At 46.5% G+C, this 25,110-nt stretch overlaps 2 protein-coding genes across 3 annotated transcripts in view; both read left to right on the plus strand.

Moving 5' to 3' along the window:
• The window catches only part of abca12 (ATP-binding cassette, sub-family A (ABC1), member 12), a 52,582-nt gene extending 48,219 nt beyond the window's left edge, over positions 1-4,363 (plus strand). Inside the window, exons 78-83 of the mRNA XM_084688484.1 lie at positions 1,752-1,886; positions 2,025-2,128; positions 2,247-2,339; positions 2,529-2,634; positions 3,218-3,355; positions 3,496-4,363. Coding sequence (XP_084544610.1) covers positions 1,752-1,886; positions 2,025-2,128; positions 2,247-2,339; positions 2,529-2,634; positions 3,218-3,355; positions 3,496-3,606 — 687 coding nt within the window. The 3' untranslated portion in view covers positions 3,607-4,363. The remainder of the gene's footprint in view (positions 1-1,751; positions 1,887-2,024; positions 2,129-2,246; positions 2,340-2,528; positions 2,635-3,217; positions 3,356-3,495) is intronic.
• An 8,265-nt stretch (positions 4,364-12,628) lies between these two features.
• On the plus strand, positions 12,629-23,530 carry bard1 (BRCA1 associated RING domain 1). 2 transcript variants are annotated; one of them, XM_084689862.1, is made up of 13 exons: positions 12,629-12,866; positions 12,956-13,058; positions 13,151-13,207; positions 13,581-13,729; positions 14,269-15,338; positions 15,642-15,734; positions 15,870-15,950; positions 16,739-16,911; positions 18,778-18,904; positions 19,199-19,331; positions 20,197-20,289; positions 22,078-22,172; positions 22,758-23,530. In XM_084689862.1, the coding sequence occupies exons 2-13, from the start codon at positions 12,967-12,969 to the stop codon at positions 23,085-23,087; spliced, it is 2,493 nt and encodes an 830-aa protein (XP_084545988.1). In that variant the 5' UTR covers positions 12,629-12,866; positions 12,956-12,966; the 3' UTR covers positions 23,088-23,530. The 2 variants fall into 2 exon arrangements, with proteins under 2 accessions (XP_084545988.1, XP_084545989.1); XM_084689863.1 differs by lacking the exon at positions 15,642-15,734 and having other exon boundaries at positions 12,629-13,058.
• Positions 23,531-25,110: the final 1,580 nt, after the last annotated feature.

Consider the following 25,110-nt stretch of genomic DNA (forward strand, 5'->3'; position numbering starts at 1 on the left):
GCAGTGCTCTTTTATAAGTATGCTAGTACGTGCTTACAGGCTTACTGAAGTAGTACAGTGCACAAGGAAACACTTGAGGCCATACAGAGTATGCATCAACATTGCAGTAGCTGTGCTTCTTTTCTCTCTGCTTTTATGGCACCTGTTTTCTAATTAAAGGATGTTGTGTGAATGGGCCAATGAATCATGATGGATTTCCATTTAAAGACATCCTCGTATGATCAGTGAATTTAGCTTCCCGTGTCACCGTGGGCTCCGTATTCATTACTTGGAATGGAAAGCAATCTGGCAGTCTGTCCTGATTACGCAGAGTATTTGAGATGTTTTCCCTCTTACCCTGACAGCGAAAAAATAAGAGGCCAGGCGATCAGAGATTATGACATTTTAGATTTTCCATTTAATGTTTTAGACAACGTCTTAAGTGAATGCAGTTCAAAGCACCGAAACACGAAAATCACATTCAATAAATAAAATACGAATTAAATAATAAAAAAAAATAGGAATGGTGACCTAGATCCACAGGCAAAGAGATAAAAAGCCAGCTCCTAGTGATTGTCAGTGTGTGATTTTATAATATGACTGCCAACTCCCAAGGCCTCCATCTTTCTCTCACCCCTCCCTATTTCTCTCCCCTCTCTCCCCCTGCCCACCATAACGTCGATGGGCTCCGACGAGCCCTTAATGATGTCACCAATAGACACAAGGGCCACACAGACCGAATGCGGATGATTCTAATCACTGTTGTTTCTGCCATTTCTTCTGACTGAGAACAACAATGGCTATAATGGGCACAACATTGTTAGTGGTGGCTAATGTGGCTAACTCAAAGAACCCTCAGCTCTATAATGTCCCTTCAGGAGACAGTCCTTACTTGGAATAATGATAACTGGTCCTAATGGGGAAGGTTTACAGTCCCATGATTGTTACCACTGTTAATGAGATGAGACACCAAAGGTCAGTCTGAAAGGCTGTGCAGGATTAATTCAATGATGCCGGGACTTTTATACCTACAATGAGGTATACAGTATAGTCTATTTCAGTCTTTTATTTTGCTATCACCCAAAATGCCAAGATGACTTGTGTATGCTTTAAGGAGCAACAGACACCATGCCTTTTCTGTATGGTAAAGCTTACTTGATTGAAGCCAATATAAAGCACTGTACATGTAGTAAAGTGTGTGTTCCTATAAAAAAATAGATGGTTAAAGGTGTTGCTCCTCAGCTCGGGCCATTAACCTGGATTATAAAAATTATTCATGTGGAAATTCTGACAGCCCATTGAAAATACCTCATGCTTTTGATTTGTGGCCCCAAGATAAAAGAGATAAAAGTACATCATTTAGAGTACAGTTGATAGTTTTAGTGGTACATGTCACCTTAAATAATGTAAAATATTTTTACTTGCACTGTTATTTTCTTTGGTGTGAAAATTCAGCTTCCATTTATGGGTGCACAAACCATGCAACATTATCTTTCAAGTGCACATTATTCACATTATTGTTAAGGTATATATTACATACCATCTATTTTTACAGTTGCATCATCCTCATTGTCTCTTAGACATTTCACAATAAAACCAGATAACGGAGGACAAGAATTAAAATTATTAGCTAAACACACAAGGTCTTGATGGCCAGACATCATGAAAAATGCATGCCCACTAGATGCATCTCCAGAGCATAATTGCCATCGAACTATACTTTGTTCTTCTGCAAAACCAATTCTGCATCTTTTTATATTTTTTGCTCACAGGTGGTAAACTACCTGCTTCAGAAGCTTGAGCTGAACTACCACAGACGAAAGATCACTGATAGCTACAGCTGTGGAACCCGCAGGAAGCTCTCCACAGCCCTGGCCCTGATTGGACACCCTCAGATCCTTCTGCTGGTGAGGTCTACTCACATCATGTCTCCATAAACATGACGATGGCCATTTTGATTCCTGAATAGGTGGTTCTCACAGAATTCACTTTCCACTCTTCTCCTCTGTCCTTCTGGCATTGTGCCCACCTATCTATGTCCCCAGGATGAGCCTAGTTCGGGAATGGACCCTCGCTCCAAACGCCACTTGTGGAAGATCATCTCCGAGGAGGTGAAGGGAAAGTGTGCTGTGGTTCTCACCTCTCACAGGTACGACTTCCCTCTCGACCATCTCCACAATGCTGCAAACACTTAACAAAATACAATGTGATAAACTACCTTATTTGTTCTACTCATTTTTTATGTTTATGTGTGTGTGTGTGTTCAGCATGGAGGAGTGTGAAGCTCTGTGCACCCGTCTAGCCATCATGGTGAAGGGTCAGTTCAGGTGTCTGGGCTCCCTGCAGCACATTAAGAACCGGTCAGTGCTCTCCCTTCGTTCCACCTTTCCCTCCCAGCCAGCCATTAGTCACCTCTGGTCCTTTGCAGTCTGCCATCTATTGTTCCCCTGTGTGATTTTTTTATTCTGTGCTCTGCCGGAGCCTTACCTCCCTGATGATTATATTGACCCCAGTAATGAAAATTCCTTTGTTACTGTTTCTCCCGACAGTTTTGGCCGGGGATTCACAGTCAAGATGTACCTGAAAATGTATGTGTGTGATGTGGAGGTTATCACCAACTTCATGCAGCAGCATTTCCCAAACACATACCTCAAGGTACTGGACTTGTTAGGTCACACAGTTTGTTTGTCGGTCTGTGAATGGATCTGTTTGTCGTATCGCTGTATAGGATTAACACCATGGCTAACGTGTTTCAAGCAAATACTTTATATAATATGTTTAAACCAAACCTATTTTTACTACCTAAACAGCAGGGGAGAAGTGGGAATCGGGTTAACAACTGTGTATTCTCCATGTACTGTATAGAACAGGGTCATAATCATAATATATATTGGGCACACCCCAATATTCAAATCTGTTCCAAATATATTGATATAAATAAAATATAAATGTGCTACGTTACGACAGGCAACCACGCACGCTGTCCAAAATGATCATAAAAATTAAAATAAATTAATTAAAAAAAAGGTTTTCAGGTGGGGACCCTCAGAATACCCAGCAGATTGTGTCTCCCCCAATGTGGATTCCATGGCTACAGCCTTGATATAGAGTATGATTGTCACAGAAAGACCTCTGCCACGGTGGCACTAAAATCTGCCAGGCTGGATGATAGCAATGCCAGTCAGGGTATCTTCCAGCTTGGAGTGTAACTGTGCCCCTTCCTGTCTGCTGACCACAGGACCAGCACTCCAACATGGTGGAGTACCACGTTCCCATAGCACCTGGAGGTGTAGCGGACATCTTTGACCAGCTGGAGTCCAACAAGGCCACACTGCAGATCAAGCACTTTTCTATCAGCCAGACCACGTTGGATGAGGTGAGAAGGGAGAGAGGAAGGGAGGGAGGGCAAGAGCAAGGACATTCATTAAGAATGTGGGAGAGACTGTATAGTTGAAAATATGTGAGTTTTAACATGTGCCAGCACTGTTAATCTAGAATCATCCATCTCCTTTTTAGGTATTTATTAACTTTGCCATGGGGAAGGTTGGCATGGAGACAATCCTACTAGACAACGAGGGTTCAGAAGATTCCAGCAGCCTTGACTCCATTGAGGCTGTAGACACATAGGGATTGCTGTCATTTTGTCTCCAATGTTGTGATGTCTGTTGACCTGTTGACCCATTCTATGAAAACTGCTGTACGTGAACCGATAAATCATCTCTGTATGAGCTTAACGTAAATATATGTTCCCTTGATCAAATTACTTAATCACTTTCTTCTTTGTCTTTGATGTAATTTATATATATTTAAATATTATGTCCTGATGAAGAATAATTAAATGATGCCCCAGAAAAAAACCTTTCTGTTATAGGCCACTCCCTGACATTGCCACTTGATGATTACTATTTATGATTGTGGCCTAAAAAATCATGATGTTGGTGCATGACAGTGGCTGGACCCATGTGCAATTGTGCAGTAATCTGTTTACTTCATCCCCAAAAATGTATAAGGGTTTCTCCAATCAGGATATTGTACTGTAATATTATTGGAAATCTATATATTTATGGTGAAGGTGCAAAAGTGGATCAAAATTATCATCTTTTTACTCATGTTCAAATCTGCATTATGACCTGTGTGTCATACTGTGGTATAAATCACATACAGAAAACACAAAAATGTTTTCACAATCACTAAAAAAACGTTTGAAATATCCGCACTTTTCCCCTCTCATTAAAATTTCCTCAGAGGGCATATTCTCACTGTAAGAATGTGCTGAATATTTTATAGACACTTTCCCTCTATGGCTTTAGGCACATTTCCACATAGACTTGAATGTACTGAACTCATTTTTATACATTTAATAAAGCTATTTTTTCAAATGCAAGTGCAACTCAGTAGCTATGCTCATTATTTCAAAAGTGGGTTTACAGTGGGGACATCTTTTCATTTCAAAGCATTCAATGTTTATTGTGTATCCTGTTCTTGAGTTCTGTTGTTTTGTGTTCAAAGAATCTTTTCAAAAGAGGTTTTGGTTACAATAAAATAAGCGCAGCTAGTTCTGGCAGGGCAATCGGGCAGCGCGCGTCAGCCAGTTATAGGGGACGTAAGGCGTCTTACTCCACCTTCCTTACTCCACCCACTACCACACCCATGTAGCAGCGCATATCCATTGGGCCACATCCGATAAGGCGTCTTTAAAAGACGCGCGGATATGCACACACTCACCCCGGTCGTTGTATGATCAGTGCTGCTGCCAATGTGTTTGTATTCCTGCGTTGTCGGTTGTTGCTTTCGCCTGTGTTGCTGTGTCCGGCTCTTGCAATCCGGGGGTGGCCTGTTGTTGTTGGGGGTGTTTGCGGGAGGTTTCGGGCATTCGCCTGGATTCGCAGCCTCTGAGAACCGCCCCGACGGCGGTTGCGACGATACAGGTAGCCAGGCCCGGCGTAACTCGCGTCGGCTCAAAGATCGCCTACTACCAGGATTGGCGGGTCAACGCATCCTGGACTCTACTATGTCTTGGTCGTGTCTCTTTCCTTGAGTGTATCATGATGAACTGCACGTTCGTGGAGTGCTGCAAGGCCGCTCTTTCTCCTTCCTTCTCTTCCCGACCGGTGCCCGCTGAGAATGCTCTGGTCCAGGGAGGAAGACCCGGTCCTGTTGGCCCCTCTGGACGTCGAGGTCTCTGGCGGAAACGAGTGCTCGGGTCGTCGCGCTGGAGGAGGGGTCGACGACAGCGGTGGATCCGCCGATCCCCGGTACTGCTTCGGAGGCGCTCCCGTGGCCTTCGATTTCGCATTGACTGTAGGGGAGGAATGACGTGGTACCGTGTCTTAGGACACCACCGGCTGGTAATCAGGAATGGCGTACCCGAATGAAAGGGTTTGTGTATCTGCGGTTCTTTAACTCGATTGTATTGTTTGATTGCCATGGCATTCAGTAGGCTTAGTATAGCCTACGCTGTGCAAACGGAATACTCGGATTTCGGGAATGTATTAGCCGGTGCTTACGTAACAGCTTGTCAATATTGTTCATTGTAATATTCTTTATTTTCAGGGGTGCGCACTGATCAATAGAAAGTGTAAATGAGCAGTCAGCCAGAGACGCTAATTTCGTCTGCTGTCTCCGGGCAGATGTTAGGGCAGCCAAATTAATTCAAACGTCAAATACATCCTTAAGTGAAATATGGTATCCCTATATTATCGGTTAACCAGTTGAGTAGCGTCACAGTATCTGTCTGTCGTCGTGTGTGGGCCCACAGCGTAGACTACCATCTCGGATGTGTGACTTCGGACATTTCAAATGAACGTCCAATAGACATACGGTTATCTAGCTCTATGCACTACGCTGGTGTGGCAAAACATGTACCGGCAAGAGGGTGCCGTAACGGTAAACACCAGCGTCTAGCGTTGCTAGCTACGAGTGTCATGCTAGGTACTTGACGGAAGGAACAAGCTAGCAAGCTGTGGGCCCCAACCGTACTCATGCTGTGGGAGCGTGGGGATAATTGGACTCACGCATCTAAGTGTGCGGAGTGTGGCTATGCAAATCGTTGCGGGTGTAATTGACGTGTGATGGGCCGTCAGAGTGCCCCTACCCTGTGGCTAGTATAGGCTAGTGGGTCGATGGGTACTCGCATGAAGGTACGTCTATCTGCATACATGCTTCGAAACTTTCAATACAGACATTCCACGTCTCCCGGGAGTTCCGGGTGGGAGAAGCCAATATTTAAATCCACCGCGTGTACAAATGCACTACTATATTGAATTGTATTTGATTTAAAAACTGAATGAGATTAACCCCACCTTCCTGAGTTTGGGAAGAACCCTTGGACCAAGTGTTGATTTAGTGTTACTAGTGGTAGTGCTGAAAATAATACGCAAATACCTTGTATAATTCTGGGATTTTTTGGGAGGTAAAACATATATACTGTACATTTAAATTTACAAACTAAGTCGAACCATCTTTTTAGGTGTCTGAATCCAATAGTACTCAATATATTTAGGCAATTCCGATACATAGGGCCTACATTCCACGTCTCCCGGGAGTTCCGGGTGGGAGAAGCACCACCCGGAAATGGGTCTCTGCAGGTTGGGATGACTGACACCATCAGTGTTAATGTGACTGCGTTACATCGGTCATTTAGCAGACGCTTTATTCTGAGTGCCAATATTTAGATTCACCGCAAGTACATAGGTTATCAGTTACGAGAAGCCAAACGATTGCAACGGTCCCTCTTGTCGTCTGTTCTGAGGGACTGGATTTAACTCTGGCATTCACATCTCAAGTAGACAGCTTTCTCAGGCTGCCTGCATGTCAACGACCGGTGGTCCGCGCATTTTGCTGCATGCCTCTCAGTGGCACCTAATTGGCGTCGGTGGGCAGCAGCTGTAGCCTACTCTCGGTGGTATCGGCCGCCGCAGCGGCCCGCACACATCGACACACTGTCGGTGGCTCCATGTTGGATCCTGGTAATGAGCACCAGTCGGCATCGTGCACCTGCTGGACGATTTGTCGGGATGTTCCGTGATCTCCACCCGCGCTGCCTCTAGGTGTTCGGACGCGTCTGATTGCATGCACATTTCTCTGTCCTTGAGTTGACCGTAGGCCCGTCACCTTGGTTCTCTGCATTTCCTGATAGTGTTTAATGCGGGCGTCGTTACCCTCGGAGTGTGTCCTCTGCGTCGTGGCGGCCGCTCGGGCACCGCTTCTATGCATGCATCGTGCCCCAGAGTTCGTGTCCCGTCTGTTGGACTTCTCAATGCGTGCTAGTTTTCGTGATGGCGTACACGACTGGTGCGGTCGGATATACGTTCTGGGTGGGCTGTGAGGCCTTTGGCGCGGCGTCAGTTCTTCTATCACGGTTCCGTGGAGTCGTCCTCCGCCTCGATTTTCGTACCGACGCGGCTGCCTCTTTAGGTTGGGGGGTTATCGAGCTCTCCGGACAAGGCCCTGTGGCCACGGGGCTGCTTCCTGGCTCTTGAGACGTATCTCACGGCTTTACACGAATTGCATTCCATCGTGATGCTTGTTATTGCGTAGGGAAAAGTTTACTGTTGTAATATCGAAGCAAGGTCCACATCATAAGGAGGTCTGTGCATATTAATCTAGTCAGACTGCTCACTTGGACCAGAGTGTGGGAATCTCATTGCGCACCGCAGTCTTTCAGGCTATAGAGACGGTGTGGCGCACTGTCTTGTTCATTTCAGGAGTTCTGATAGGCAAGCATGCCGCCATTTCTCGGACGGTGCTAGACCATAGGCCCGGGTGCGTGCGCGGTGCACATGTAGGCCTATGTTTGTCTGCCGGCGAATACATGAGGATGGTTTTCAATCCACATTGGTGGATGAAGGATGCAACTTTGTGGTCTAAGCAGAGGCAATGAGCGCACAGCGCAGACGTGTTAAACACGGGTTCGGGGTATTCAATTAAGGTGTTTGGAGCCCTCAGCAAGCTGCTGAACGGGCCAAGAGAGCAGAATTCAGATCAAGATTACGTCTACTATCATCTACCCATCTTGCACATAGGCCACTGAGGGTTAGGTTGGTTGAGGGCCACTTATGTGAGCCCTCTGTGACATTGCTTGTCAAAGGGCTATGCTCTTCAAATTACTGGTGTCCAACTGAACAAGGGTACTCGGGCCTATACAGCGATAATACTCGAGTCAGTGTTTTCACAACCTTTTAATGTTTCACGGTGTGGGGAATTCACCACCATTGTGCAGTGAACGTTTAGTGTCCTGAACATTCCAACCTGATATTTTGCAAGGTGCCTCTATTGTGATTTCTCGATCTAACTGCGTTTTGTCCACTCTCCTATGTCACGCCGTGTCGCCCGGGGTGACGCCTTCCGAGTCCCGCCTTCCGAGTCCCTGTTGTCACCGATGCCGGCAAAGCCATGACGAAATCCTGGTTTGCTCAACGATTCGCTGTGGGCTGTCCCAGGATTGGTATACATCGCAAAGCTTCCGGATTGGGGCTGCCACCTGGGCATCTTCAAGTGCCTAGCCACGCTGGAATGATGGGGACTGGTCGTCCTCGGCTTACGAGCACCATGTACGCCCCAATGCCCTGGACATCGTTAGAGTCCAGAGATCTATGAGCTTGACGTGAACAAGCTTGCGGCCATGTGGTCAAAGGACTAATTGCTGTGTGTCAATACACAAGCCTGCATTACAGATGGTGGCTGGGTCGGCTTGTTAACCCATAACAGTAGAATATCTCTTTAGATCTCGGTTTAGGCGTGGTGATCCGCAGACGTGCTCTGATCTGGTAGCTATCAATCAGAATCCATAGTCTGAATCGAGATATCTCTGGAGATGCCCTGGACTCCAGGGAACGGCGGGTGCTCTGCCGACACATTTGTTTCTCATTCTCACATAGGGACATTGATGGTACACCATGCGCCTCGCGTACATCTTTGGGGTTGCCGACGGGCGCTAGAGGAATGGGTCTCTAGAGACAGCTGTAACTCTGCCCTGTATGGATGAGAGGTTACCGGATCACAAGCATTGTAGAATGTCTCCGTAGATCTTGTCTCAGCACTGGTGATCCGCAGACGTGCTCTGATTCGGTAGCAATCGATCAGAATCCAGCGTCCGAGTCAAGATATCTGCGGAGACACCCTGGATACCGGCCAGGGAACGGCGGGTGCTCTGCCGACACATTTGTTTCTCATTCTCACATAGGGACATTGATGGTACACCATGCGCCTCGCGTACATCTTTGGGGTTGCCGACGGGCGCTAGAGGAATGGGTCTCTAGAGACAGCTGTAACTCTGCCCTGTATGGATGAGAGGTTACCGGATCACAAGCATTGTAGAATGTCTCCGTAGATCTTGTCTCAGCACTGGTGATCCGCAGACGTGCTCTGATTCGGTAGCAATCGATCAGAATCCAGCGTCCGAGTCAAGATATCTGCGGAGACACCCTGGATACCGGCCAGGGAACGGCAGGTGCTCTGCTGACACTAGTTATTCTCACTAGATAAGCATATCTTCGTGTTCCGGCGTACATGCTGCCTTTGTGTACATCCTGATGAGTTCGCTGACGGGCGCAAGAGGGGCAGCTCTCTGGAGGTAGCTATCTGCCCGATGTCGGATTAGAAGGGTACCGGGGAGATGGTCGGTGTATTTGGCTTGTCGCGGGTTCACCTTCCGTCCAGCACTGGGTCTGGACGGGATGTGCGCGTGGGACGGCTCGGTAAACCGCACATCAGATGGTATGTAACACGATGGATATGCACACATAGTCTTAGTCATCGTTAATGCTAGCATGACCCCCGCATCCAGAAAACGCTTGTTTTCGCCACTAGTACGTACGTAGTGGGATGTAAGGGGGTCTTCCTGTGGCTCAGGAGCAGCGGCGCTCCGCTCTACACATAGTCTGCATGGCGGAGTGGTGGCGTGTGTTGGGGGATTATATCTCTATTGCTCCCTGCCTCATATGTCATGTATGTATGTGTTGCATCGAGGAGGCAGGGAGTGCTTCCCTTAGATCATCCACTCCGCCAAAGTAAATCTACATGTCCATGTCATGTAACAATAAATGCTCAAATCTAATACGTGATTGTCTTGACTGAAATAAGCGCAGCTAGTTCTGGCAGGGCAATCGGGCAGCGCGCGTCAGCCAGTTATAGGGGACGTAAGGCGTCTTACTCCACCTTCCTTACTCCACCCACTACCACACCCATGTAGCAGCGCATATCCATTGGGCCACATCCGATAAGGCGTCTTTAAAAGACGCGCGGATATGCACACACTCACCCCGGTCGTTGTATGATCAGTGCTGCTGCCACCCTCCACCGTCCCCTTCTCCCCCATGCTGTCTGTATCTGTCCAACAGGGGGATTATATCTCTATTGCTCCCTGCCTCATATGTCATGTATGTATGTGTTGCATCGAGGAGGCAGGGAGTGCTTCCCTTAGATCATCCACTCCGCCAAAGTAAATCTACATGTCCATGTCATGTAACAATAAATGCTCAAATCTAATACGTGATTGTCTTGACTGAACTACATATACCTTTATGAATAAATTAATAGCAAATCAGCTTGTAGTAGAAACATCAACATTATATTGTGAGTCCAAGGTTATGCAGGCAGTAAATTGGAAGTAGCTTAGCTCATCTCCATCTATGTTTTGAAAATATACCATTTGGACACTTTTATGTTTTTACAATGGTCTACTGTGTAGCTGGAATTTGTTTGTCTTTAATTGATTTATTTGGTTTATTTTGAGATAGTGTAAGTTACCATAGTCAGTCTATAGTTGAACTACTTCTTTTTTGCCTTCGATTGGCAGATCGCATCCAACTTAAATGTGCACACACAACCACCTACTGTGCAGGAGTGCGTGGCCAGCCACCCTCTCCTCCAGCCTGCATGTGTTTCCCCACCTTCTCCCCAATCACCCATCCAAAAGCCCTCACCTCACCTTTGTTCCTCTCCCAACAATCCCCCATACCCACCACAGCAGGGTGTTCTCCTCTACACTCCTTCCACCTGGCCCAATTGACCAATACGTATGCAACTAAATGGGACATGGGTGAGCTTTGTCTGTACACTGCCCCCTGTCGTTTTGGATGCATCTCAATACACTTGCTTTTTGTTGTGTTTAGACGGTTGACATTTTAAGTTATTGCTACATTACCACCACCCATTGTACTGGAGTGCAGGCCAGTTACTGAGGTCTTAAACCTACTTGTCAGCATGGTTACACTTTTTTGTTGTTGAAAGAACAGGGGATATCTTCACGCTTTATGTTACACAAGCACACCCCCCACGGCCAGTCTCATTACACCACATTGCATTAGGCTTCCTCTCAGTCTCTCCCTTCCCCTCCTACGCTGCTCACACTCAGGCAAACCAGGGTATCTTGTACACCTAAAGTCACACTGGCCCATTGGCTGCTTCCCCAGAATGTACAGTCGGTCTTTCAGCCAGCAGCTGAACAAGGCACCACTTAGTGCGCTCAGTAAACTGCAACCTCCCAATTCAATCGACAATGTTTTTTTTAAGGTACCATTGCGTTGCAAAAGTTGCTTTAGGGTAAATGTTTTGATGGTGCTGGTCCTCCTCTAAGGCCTCTGTTCCTCCCTAACAAATAGTTTCTTCACCAGAGCTGATTTGCTGATTTGATCTGTAATCAAATCCTCATAGGAAAAACAAGAAAATCCTAGTATTGAAGTTAGTAAGATTTCTGGCTGCAACGTCTATCTCTTTGTAAATTCACAAGGACAAAGAGGACACAGTGCTGACCCCAACAGCTCTACAAAGAAGCTTCTGATATGAGAGCTCAGATCACACCACTGGCCTTCAGGGCCACGGATGGACAGGGACAAGCATCAAGGAGTGTGTTGATTATACTCCTCACACACTAATTGACAAGCATATCTTTGGCAGATGGTTTCATCCAAGGTGTCAGTTCATTAGTTTAGTATAATTGGTTGCCATATAGAGATGGGCCAACTTCCAGGACAGTAAAAGTCTGCATGTCTGAAACAGAAGCAAAACTCCATGGCAACTACATTCCTCCTCCTACTCACAATACCTAACTACTTGGCTCATGCACAAGATACGTTCAAGCTCCAGGGTGTTGGCAGTACTGCTTCAGTTACAAAGATTCATTACCAGACACTTTTCATAAGAAACATACATGTACAGACAAATCCATCACAGTCTCTGGAGGAAAAATACAGATACATCAATGATGGAGCAATTCAACTAGAAGAATTAATTGATCCTTAACAGTACTAACATACCAAAATGGCAACTGGGCAGATAACTTTGAGGTTCACAAGTAAGTCTGGCAAATGTACCACCTAGCATGAATGGAATAGTGAATTCCACAGGGTGATTTTGTTTTTTAAAGCAGCATACAGCCCCATTCTATAACCTCATGGCTGGGGCGTAGCCACAAGGGGGCCTGCGGGTCTAGGGCACCTCATTTACATGTGTGGCCACCCCAGATTTCTGATTGCTTTGAATGGGAAAAAAATTACAGATATTTATTTATGTATGTATATTATTATAATTATTATTATTATATATATATATTAATATTATAATTATTATTACTGCCTCGGGGTCCCCCAAACGCTCATCATGGATATGATGTAAACAGAACTCTTACTTCAAACGTAAACAAGTCAGGTGTAGGAAAATAGCTTAGGTTGACGGTGGGTATCTTACTGGGTCCATATTTCTGTGTTTCCTCCTTTTTTAGTGCTGGCAGCTCTACTGATGAAGTCCCAGCCTGATCCCAGCCATTTTAATACAAAAATTTACTTTTGTTGTGAAATGTATAATTTGGTGTATCTTTCGTGAACGTCCCGCCTCGTCAAGCTTTACCACGCCCCTTTCTACGCGAATGCATGGCGGGAGAAACTGATGTAGGAAGTAGGATAGTTTTCGTGTTTTAGCAGGTTTTCATCAGGATAAATCAATTGGTTGTGGAAAGTTACTGTACTTTTGACTACAGATAAAATTGACATGGATCAAAATACTTTCACCGAAGTAAAAGGGTGGACAAGAACGAGGGAGGCTATCGCAGATTTTCGTAAACTTTTGCTCTGTTCAAGATGGTAAGGAGCTTCTGTATTGTTTACTTGTCTATGCCAGCTGTACATCTTGCTTAACATATGCAGCTAACTAACATTTGAATTGTGCTTTACAGTTTGAAACTCATGAACGAACCAGTGTGCCTCGGAATTTGCGAACACATGCTATGCAGGTAAAGAGGTCTTACAGACATTACTTAGCCAGCAAACTCAGATACGATGTGTTTGAAATCGGATGTTGTATTGTACACACATAGGCCTACTGTTATTTGGCATGATTTAATATTATCCACTGTAATGCTGTTACACTGCTGCACTTGCTATATGCACTTTTGTATGTCCTGTAGTATGTGATACTGTTCTGCTAAACGAATAAATGTTAATGTAAGCTAATGTTTGACTGTATTTGCCTCATGTCAATCACGTCATTACGATGTGCACACAAGTCAAAAAGAATCATTCAGTGCAGGTGGTGTTTTTTTTCTAGTCGTGTTTTACCTTAAATTGACAACTAGTCACGTCATCTAAGGTAGCATCCTGTTTTAGGTCTTGTGCTGGTCCCCAAGCTGGAGCTGGTTGTGTGGTTTGTCACAGCCCTGCCTGGGTGAAGGATATCCAGATCAACAGGCAGCTTAGCAACATCACAGACCTCTTCCGCAGTTTGGACTCCCTGCTCAACCCCACAGAGAACTCAGGTAGCTTACACGCCAATCAATTTAGCTTCAACCAGGCCATAAAGAATTCCCTGTTAAATATTAAAGAAGTGGTTATATACCTTGCTAAATCAGCTCTCCATCCATTGATTCATACTCTGCTTAGTTTGTCCCCCCAGGTTAAGCTCTGATTGATATTATTAACATGTCACCTCAGAATCGTTTTTTCCTTATCACCCTTTCAGCAGGCTGGTAATGACAGTAATTATGCAATGCAATTAGTTAGCGATGGTGGTGTTCAACTCTAAGTTTGAGCCTTTGACAGAGAGTGCGATGTAGCGGCTTTATGCAATGCCTACAGGCTGACAGTTATATAAAGCTTGAATGGGTCTGACAATTACAGACTAGGCAGTACATCAGCCGTGTGTGACGTTCTGGAGACAATTGCTGGCCTTGTCTTTCACATAATCTGATTTATATATGTATAAATAAAATAAATAATAATACCAGGTCTTAATGCATGCTTCAGTGATATACTGTCATGTTTGGGTTACTCACTCTTTTGAGTGTTCTCATTGTAGATCCTTCTCCTGTTGAGCTTCAAACACAGTCTTCAAATTCTGTCTTGAAGCAAAAGAAAAACTACAAGATATGGTTCAGTCCTCGCAGCCGTAAGGTGCGTTGCCGCGTGGAGAACCGCACGGATGCTGATCTCTGTGCATCAGGCACGGGCACGCCCGAGAAACTTACCTCGACATCGTCCGAGATGACCACAACCGAGTCCAAAGACCTGTCCATCTACAACTTCAATTCCTCCTCACAAGACTCCGACCCCTCCTCTCCCAAAAGAGGCAAAGGGGTTGTCAGCAGAAAAAGGAAACCGCAAAATGCATTCAGAATACCTGCAGCAGGTGGGAACAAGCCAACCACTCGCAAGCAGACCAAGCAGGCCTTCAAAAGGAACAGGCTGAAGGCCATTAACGAGCAGTGGGGGATTGGGAGTGGGGGAGAGACCCAAGGGGAGAAGGTCAGTTCAGGAGAGGGAGACCACATGTCCAACAAGAGGGTCTCCTTCCTAAGCCCTGCTATCTTATCAGATGAGATGCAGCCGGAACCCCCTCAAGGAGAATCCATAGTCCTCAGCCCCAGTAGAAGCATCCTGAAGGGGGCTCAGACAGAAAACGGTGTCCACACATCTGATGACCAAGACCAGTCCTGTCAGAGTCCACTTACCGGCCCATTTTCACTGGTTAACCTGTCCAAAAGTCCCAAATCAAGCCGGAGAACTGTGGAAAAGGACCTTCCCCGCTCTCCTAAGATCACCCCCAAGAGGGCCAGACTGGCAGAACGAGGCAGAGCTTCACAAAGCACCCCAAAGCGCCCCAGGGCTTCTACCAGCCAGGGTAGACGCCCAGAAGGCCAGAGGACACCAGTCCAGCCCTCTCCACGCTCCCCAGCCAGCCCCAACCAGGGAAGGATGACTAGAAATGCCAGGGGAGACCTGAGAGGGAGCCCAGGTTCCCCGGCCTCCGTGGGGAAGCGCTCCCCTGGTACCCCTGGTGGGTCTGGGGGGAAGTCTCCCCAGAGCAGCCCTGCTATTATGAAGAGGAACTTCAAGGGAGAGACGCCTCTGCATCTGGCAGCTATAAAGGTCTGGGAGTTTAGCTTAATGGGCGATTAAGAGTACAATAATAGAGAGGAGTTGGTAGCTGTGTCTATCAAAATATCCTTGACTTATGCATAGGTGGCAACCTATTTTGCATAGGAGTAATGCCGTCTTTAATTGGATGGCTAATCAGCCTCATGATCAAGGGGACAGGAGGAAGGATGTATAAAGCCATTTTTATGTTACAATTTGGTTGCAATTCCACTAAACGCCTTGTACATCTAGCTTGAGCTACTATAAATCTCCCCTAGCTGTGATTCCTCTCCGATGGCCCATCTCACTTTTTAGATGATCAGACAGCCTTTGCAGCCCTGTGAGAATACCCGGCTTTCTATAATCCCTGTAAACATGGTTGTAATCCTTGCTTGGAGCCCATACAAGGTAATCAATGTCCCTGTGCTGGGAGTGATTGATAACGGCAGTTCCAGGCTGGTCTGGGATCAGTTCCCAGGCGCGGGGGGGGCCTGTTCACATGTCCCCAGTACTGACCCCAGACCTGTGGTCTCCCATTCCCAGGGGGAGGTAGAGGCTGTGAAAGAGCTGTTGGAGCAGGGAGCCGACCCTAACTTGAAAGACAACGCCGGCTGGACACCACTGGTGAGTCAGTTCTCATTCAGTCTGCAGAGAAGCACTCTGCTTGTGTCTGGCCTTTCCACACAATGAAGGGAGACAGCCAGACTTGCGCCGCCTTCTCGGCTATGCTGATACAGTTTAGAGGAATTGTCCCCTGACCCCACCCCTCACACACACACAGCATGTCTGCTCTCCTCCCACAAGTGTGTCGGTCTGAGAAGTGTTAATAACACTCCAACTCTGCATAATGGATTGTCCAGAGAAATATTGACACTGGCTCTTGACTCCTTCTCTCTGTGTGGTAATATCATCTTTCGTAGAACACTCTATTTTATTGACTGTGTGTAAATGATATGTGCATACTGATGGGGCATAGACGTATGCCCTGGTGAAGCATATGTTTGACCATAGATGAACATGGTTAACTGGCAGAAGGTCTGACTTTGTTGTTGAACCTCCAGCCCTGTCAAGCCACCCAGTATGACGTTGAACACTCATGTTAAAAACCAATAGGACTTCTCATGCTCACCATAGCCTTATTGCACGAATGCACTTTCCTTGAAATGAAATGGCGACATTTAACGTCGTCTTTGCATATCATCAGAAAGGGCTGGTGCACTGTTGTGCCACCTTCTAAAATGTACTGAAAAGATAACGTTAAGTACATTAACGTAACAGAGCATAACAAAAAAAAAAATGCTTTTGACATTATTTATGGGTTCAATGTTTTAATGTAGGTACATAGTACGTTTGACAGCTGGATGTAGTTGGAAGTGACACCGACTGAGCAGACCTCTGGCCCTGTGTTGCAGCACGAGGCGTGTAACCTGGGCCACCAGCGCGTGGTGGAGGTGCTGCTGATGGAAGGCGCTCTGCTCAACACCCCGGGCTACGAGAACGACTCGCCCCTGCACGACGCAGCCAGGAACGGCCACACGGGCATCGCCCGGCTGCTGCTGGAGCACGGAGCCTCTCAGAGTGTGCTGTCAGTACCTCACACACACACAACCACACACACACACACGTACACGCATACTCGGCTTCTCCTTCTGTGTCTAGCAGTCAGCTTTACAGATAGATAAATGTCTAAGTGACCCAGAGTAATTGTCGCCGCACAAAGTGTTCACCTGTGTTGAAAATTAGTTTGAGAAAAGAGATGCATTTGATTGTAGCTCGCTCATAAACAGCAAGCCATAAATAAGGCATTCCATGTCGTCGAATGAACGGGTTGGCTAGCGATAAGAACCGCAGTCCAACAGAGACGCAGTACAAACTGTTGTCCTCTGAGTGTCACTCTGAGTGGCCGTGACGCTTTTTAAATGTGATGTTGACGGATCGTCCCTTCAGTTCAGACGGTGACACCGATTGGGCGGACGACGCACCAGCCACGTGACCTCAGCGTGCAATACCTGCGAGGCATGAACTGATGCACTCTGGGATGTCGGTATAGGACACCTCCTCTAATTACAGATGATGGACGGAAAGTGGTTTTGGGGCGAAGGAAAGGAACAGTCGCCGCTGTCTTTCCACTCTCAATCTCCCCCCCCCTCCCTTCCGTTCAGCTCATCATGGTGATGGCCTCTAGTGGGTGGGCGGGACCCCCGGCCTTGGCGACTGACGCCGGCGTGGCAGATTTCCTCAGTTTGGCCCTGCTACTCATCTGCAAGGCAAAACAGACAGGGACTGGCCCAATCTGTCATGACGCAGCAAGACAAATGCAATCCTTCCCCGTCTCACGCAATCAATTCATTTCCCCTAAGTCTCCTTTACACACACACACACACACACACACACACACGCAGCTGCAGACACACAAACAAACACACACACACACACACACACACACAAATCCGAGCTCTCTTAGTCACAAATCATTTCCTTGAAGGCTGCGTTGGAGTTGGACAGAGTGCTATGGATCTGCCAGGGCCATCTCTAATGGATTGATTGGCACAGTGTTGAGCTCCATGGGGAATGTTGATTTCATTGTCATGTCCAGCATGAGGTCTTTGAGGGGCCGCTGGTTTCCTTGCTGTTTATATGCTCTAGCCTTGGATCCTCAGACACCTTTTCCATCTGAGAAATGAAAGCTGTCCCCTTTTCTTTGTTTACAAGTATTGATATGGATAGATGCATGAGGGGTATTATATTCATTCGCCGCTATAGGAGAAAGTGCCCTATCTCAAACACGCGCGCGCAGACACAGACGATCATAAGTGTTTCCAACAAACTCCCACCTCCCCTGCACAATTTAAAAAGGTTTCACACTTTACTTTTATTTCGATATTCTGTTGGTGTTCTGCTGCGTAAACCAAAGAGATGCATTTCTTTTCACGGTGTGTTTGTGTGGGATGAGGGGGGGGGGGGGGGGGGAGGGGAGGGGGTTGAATCCAAATGAAATATTTTATGGACCAGTGGACCTATTAATTGTACCCCAGGTGTTATCTTTGCTGACGCCTAATCTTTCAGACCCAACACGCTGTGGTTTTCCCCTCCTTCTCTTCTCATCCCTCTCTTCCTCTCTTCTGCTCGTCATACAAGAAGGTGCTGTGTTCCTGCTCTGTGCTGCCTCCTGCGTGCGGTACCCTACATGTCGAACAGTCGCCTTGTCCACGAGATCATATTAAGCCTATGTGCAGTGAATTCCAACTGTCGCCGTTTTCAATGATTCCCTGTGTAGGCTTTCGCACTCTTTATTTGTTACCCGAGACGTGATCATGTCAGCGGAAGTGAAACCCGGAATGCCCAGGTGCTGTCTCCCACGCACACCTATCGGGCCATCTGCAGTCCGGTCACGATTCTCCTGGTACGTGTGCGTCTGATCTGAGAGGGGCTGTGTTTTTGCTCCTGGCAGGAATATGTTTGGACTGCGACCTGTGGACTGCGCTGGGAGCCCAGAGATGCGGGCCGTGTTTGAAGCAGCTTCTAAAGGACCCCACCCGCCACTCGCCCCACTCAGTCCTCTGCCCGGTCTCTGCAAGGTACCGTAGGACCATCACATGCAGGACACGGACTAGTTCCTGGTCAAATGCACTGGCCTAAGTATGGCAGATCATTCCTCCGAGTCATATAATTCAGCCCAAATCGAGTCAGTGGATAGGAGTTTGTATCTTGCTGTTCTTGATGAAGGTTTGTAAGACTGGGCTTAATCTGTGTCTATATACTGGCTCGTACTGGAATAGATGTTACCGTAGAACTTCAGTCTGGCATGCTGGCTCTTAGGATAATAGATAACTGTATTATTTACTTGTATCTACCGTGCGTCTGATGTATAGGTGTCTGATGGCGTGAGCAGGGATGAGCGCGTTGTGGTTCTGGCCAGCAAGCTGTCCAAGTCGCAGCACATTCGTCTGACCAAACTGAGCCAGAGCCTGGGAGGGGCCGAGGTCGACTCGTTCTCCAGCGCAGGTACCGTGCCAGTCCACCGGAAACACGTTGGGGTTTCATCTTCTCTGCCGTGTCTCCGTCGCACGTTTCCTGGTCACTCCTCGCAGATGGAGAAGATGATCCTCTCCCCCGCTCCTCGTGGAGCTTTGCAAATGACAGCAATAACAGGAGATGCCCGAGTTGTTTCGCTGCCGTCTCGTAATGGCAGTAGGGAACAGCAAAAAAGGGGAAATCATTGAAGGGATGGCTCATGGGCCATTTGGGACTGTTGTCAAAGTGAGGAATAAACAGTGTTCAAACGAAACGGAAGAGGGTGGTTTGTAGCCGCTCTCCGAGTGTAACTGGAGGGCTTATGGTGAAATGCTGTGTGGGAATTGTTCATATTTAAACTGGAGCTACTGTGTGTAGCATGCAAACATCCGAGTTGAGCCTGCAGATATAATTAAGGTCATTCTGCAGCTGTCAGCCCAAGAGCTCTTTTGACTGAAGAGGCAATAAGCCCGCATTTAATTTTTGATTACAATTCTGTCACATTGTGTAAGCCATGGCGAGAGGAGCGGTTTCCAACAAGTGTAACTATCACTCAGAACAAAGGCACAAACAAACATTGATATGTTTCTAATAAATCCCTTCACACCTTCACACACAATCGCCTAAGTAAAAAAAAAAAACAACAACAACAAAAAAACTGTATGAATATAATGTAAGGCGTTATATATATATGTATATATATATATATGTGAAAACGATCCACATTCAGAGCCCTTTCATCTGCATGTTGCTGTTGACGACAAACAAAGAGCACTCTTCAAAGCGTGCCGTGGAACTCTTGGGAATGGTGAACTCGGTGACCACGTGTTCATAAAGTCTTCTTTCTCTTCTCCAGTGACCCACGTGGTCGTGCCAGACGGGCCGATGCCCACCACCCTGACGACCCTGCTGGGCATCCTTAGTGGCTGCTGGATCCTCGGGTTCAGCTGTGAGTATCCCTCCACCGACACTCACCCAAACACAGCTAGTCCGTCTCACTGTCATTTGGATGCACTGGCTTCTGTAAATCAAGGATTTCTTACACGCTATGGATTTCTTACGTTCTATGGATTTCTAACACGCTATGGATTTTCTACACGCTTATGTGAGTTAACATACGCACATAGGAAGTCTTTCATTCATCCCACATTGACACAGAATAGGTTACAGCACATATGGTATGTAGGAACAAATAGAAAGATGGAATACATAAACAAATAATAAGGCAGTAGCTGATCTACTGATTGTGATTAACATGAGTAGAATCATCCATAAGGCTGTATGATGAAGTATGGGCACTATGATGGAGCAACAGCCTTGTGTTCCAGCTGAGTGTTTAGCCTTCCTGCTCTGTCTACACAGAGCCGAGCTCGATCATTTGAGCAACAAGCAGTTGCTAATACTAGGCCAGTGTGTGCATGCGTCAAAAACACTTGACTGTTCGAAAAGCAAGCATGGAAAGAAGGACGTTAGGGCAATTCTATGGACCTTAGAAGTACTCAGAAAATGAATGAATCAGTCTTCTTGAATGCGTGATTTCTTTGAAGATTTCTTAAAAAAACAAAACAAAAATCCTGCAACGACAATTCACTATTCTCTTGACTATTTCCTTGCAATCTTTGCATCCCTTTCCCAGCAAAGCAATCCTCAAAATATTCACAGGCGGTCAGCTGTTTGACAGTCTCTTCTCTTTCCTTGAAGTCGTCTGGCAGCTCTGTGTCGCCCTGTCCGTCTCCTTGACTTTTGAGTGCGCGCGTTTCGTTTTTTTTTTTTTTTCCTTTTCGAGAGCGGTTAGATTTTTCTCTTCTCTACACGGCGGATGAACACTTGACACAGCTTGTCTGCCCTCAGAGAGCGAGGCTCCCTCGCTCTGTGTCCTTTCTGCCCGCACGCCCATCCCGCCCTCGTTCACGCTTTCTCTCTTCCTCCCTCTCGCTCCGTGTTGCCCCCCCTCTCTCCGCTTCAGAGGCCTCGGTGGCGCTGTCTGTTTCCATTCCGGGCAGGCCACAGCGCTCACTGTGGGAATGCAGAAGAGAATCACTACCCAACCCCCCCCCCCCCCTCCCCCTCCCCCTTCCCTCCTGTCCTCCCACCTTCAAGAATCTAATTAGCTGATATGCTAATAGAAGTTCATTGCGACGTGGGGCTTAACGAGCCGGCCGTATCGTCCGGAGCGAGAGCCGGATTAACCCCCGGTATCTGTTCCCCCTGCCTGGGCCCCCACGATGGGGGCTCTCCAAATGAAAGCTCTAATTAAGAGGAACCACAAAATGTAATTACGCCCCCTGACTGCTTGTGTGTGTGTGTACCATTCACTCCTTGTTTAAGGACTTCTGTACCTCTGCTGAGTTTACACATGTTGTAATTAGTTGTGTCACCATACTAGACAGGCACAACTGCATGGGAAAAGCACTCAAACACACACACTCATGTTGATTATGATCTGACACATGGCAGGGCTATTCAGTGGGTTACCCTGCAGATTCTTGAGGGAGATTTTCCAAGTCAAATAACATCCAGAAATGGGAAGTTCAGAGCAACAACCCTGTTAACTATATAATATGAAAGATAGGATAAAAACAAACAAACAAGGTAACAGAATATTCTATTGAACACACAGTGTGTGGTTGCACACTTTGGAAATGTTCGACACAACCGGTTGACTTATGTAAACTGTAGCTGGGTTTTTAACATTCCATGTCCTTCTGGAACTTTCCTGCTGCCTTTTCTCTCCTAGGGGTGGAGAAGAGCCTGCAGGCTGGCAGCTGGGCTGAGGAGACCGAACACGAGGCAGAAGGGCCTCAGCGCAGCCGCATGAACAGGCGGAGCCTGGTGAGACACACCCGCCCAGTGCAGATTTTGTCTTTTTTGGGAGGTGGAGGGGGTTGGACACAAGAACACAAACAGACGTTCCCATAGTTCAGTGGAATGGAAGCAATCAACCTGAAAACTGAAGAGCTCCAGAGGGACAATTTAGTTTGTTGATGCACTTCTTCACAGCAGGCGTTTAGTGCCTGGATTCAGGACTGCTAAGCAGGTCTCGTGCCGGCCAAGTGGTTTGGAGGCAGAACTGCAGTGTTACCAGTAAAAGTTGGCATTGAAACAAAGTCATTACCGCGCACTTCTCAATGCTTGTGTAAGGACTAAAGGACTGTGGTGACTTGGGGATTTAGCATTTAGACTGAATCTTAGTCGAACCTGTTTTTGGCTGCGGGCACTTTTGAATGATTAACATCTTTTTAAACTTGTTGAGATAAGATACCTTACCGTTTGCTTTTCCTAATGTGCAAGAGTTTGTCACATCAGATCATTTTATACAAAACTGTAAAAAAAAATGGAACGGCACTATTGCTTGTTATGCCATTTTAACGAATCTCTCTCTCTCTGTCTCTCTCTCTCTCTCTCTCACGCATCCAGCTGCCCCCGCTGTTCGACGGCTGTTTCTTCTTCTTCCTGGGCTCCTTTAAGACCCCCCCCAAGCAGGTGCTGCTGCAGCTGGTCAGAGAGGGAGGGGGCCAGGTGCTGAGCAGGCATCCCAAGCCCCACAGTGATGTCACCCAGACCCTGAACGCTGCAGCCTACCATGCCCTGCCAGGGTCGGACCAGGCCCTCTGCACCCAGTACATCATCTACGACCCCCAGGGGTCCTACAAGCCGCCCAGAGTGCGCCTGGGTAAGGTGTGGTCCGCTCCCTCCTCCTGGATCATCAACTGTGTCTCAGCTTTCCAGCTACTCCCTGTCTCCTGATGTGTGGACTTGCTACCTGATGCGTGGACCTGCTACCTGGGGCTTGGACCTACTACCTGGGGCTTGGAGCTTCCAGATTGCCACCATACACTTTGTGCCTAGTAGCTCTTCAAATGACTGGGAAATGTGTTTATGGAAGCTTCTATACTGGCTGCACAATAATGACAGCTCATATGAAACAATCACAGTCATTTTCTGTGGTTTAATGAATGGGAACTATCTAACTCGGTGTGCTTTAATTCTTTACAGTAGACTAGTGCTTAAGGCATGTTGATCTTAATTTTGAATGTTTTTCCGATTTGTGACTTCCTTATTTCTGTGTGACAATATTGGCCACATGATGAAAGGAAGAGTTTCAATGAAGCTGCACAAAAACACTACAATGGAATGCCCTTAAAAAATAAATAATTTGTCATGTTTTGTTACTATTATGTTGCAATGAATGTTTTTGTCAAGCAGTGCTTTTTACTGGATGGCAAATATAGCATTTCCATCTCCAACTCCAACACCAGAAATACCTAATGTAATTGAGAATGACTGGGTTATTTAGTTAATAACTCCTAGCTTTTAAAACAAACAAAGCCTCTGCCTCAAAAGATCGATTCAGGGCAAATAGGAGGAGCTGAACATGAAAGCAGTGCAATTAATCGTCCAGTCACCAACTTGGCACCCACTTTGGAAAAGAAACAAACAAGTTTTCTTTTCCTTTTCTCTCTGCTAGGAGATATGGGGAGCAAAGTGCCTTCCCCAGTGGTGAACGCTGCAGATTTCTGGCCCTGCCTTCCCTGAGGTCTTCCCCTGGCCGTCTCCCAAGACGCCGTTTTCAATGGGATTAGTCAGGGATGCTAATTGCTATTGATTGCTGCATGCTGCATTAAATTGCTTCCCCCTTTTCCCATCCAAGGACTGAGGCAATTAGTGGTGCGGACAGAAGTTCTGCCTCAGTCTGACTGGTAATGAATTGGAATGTGAAATGAACCTGTGTGTAGAGATCCCTTATTCACTTCAGTCCACTACGCACAGGCACTACCAGGCACCTTGTAACTCATGCTGGGCTGAAGGTAACGTAATACGGTGGACGGTCGGTGTTATTTCCTGGATGTCTCTGAACGGTCTTTCTCTGTTCAAGGTCTATGCCCATTCCAGGGCACATGGGTTTGTACTACTAGCCTCTGTAAGCTGAGGTTTGATTTGAGCGAGCAGGATTCTGCCAACATGGTGGCCCCTGGTGCACCTGTCTACTGTAGCCTGGTGTACAACCCAACATGTTCATAGGTAATTCAGGATTTGTCAGTGCTGAAGGTTTGTAGTATCTGCTATCAATCAGTGTGTTCACTTGGTGTGTGTAGCTACCCAGGAAGCAACGGGTAAAATAACTGTTCTTCTGTGCAAGAGGGGAGGAATGAAGGAAATAAATCAACTCACACTTGCGGAATAACACTTCTTTTCCAGTCTATTTAACAAAATAGTTTTTGTCTTCATAAATAATACGCATTTTCTTTTTTTTCCACCTGTGATTTCAGAATACACATTATATGTTTGAAGATATTTACATGTTATACAGCAGGAAGGGCACCAAGGGTGATTGAATTGAGAAATTCATACAAATCTAGGCTGTTTGGATAGATGTACCAGATGTCTCCAGTTATGAGTAGTGATGTTTGTGTTTGGGAATTAGTACTTCTAACCAAACGCTTTCTTCTTTATTGTCTTACTATAGTTCTAAATTTAAAGTCGAAATGAAATGATAACAGTGGAAGTAAATAGCAGTTGTAGAACTGACCCTTAGTACCCATGAGTTATACAATTGATTGTTTAATAACAGTGTTTCTCTCAAGAGTAGATATTTCTCTGGGTTGGTTTTCAGGCACACTTTATGTAACAGTATAGTAAAAAAAAAAAAAAGGAACAATCTTTAATAGCTTCCAGCTACAGTAAGTCGGTGTCTCGTGAAAGGTGGTACACCTCTACATGATGGCTGTGACAAAGCAGTGTTGACAATGGCAGGGGTTGGTGCATGTGC

Source organism: Hypomesus nipponensis, chromosome 23 (assembly GCF_054491055.1).
Source record: "Hypomesus nipponensis isolate SF chromosome 23, ASM5449105v1, whole genome shotgun sequence".
NCBI lineage: Eukaryota > Metazoa > Chordata > Actinopteri > Osmeriformes > Osmeridae > Hypomesus > Hypomesus nipponensis.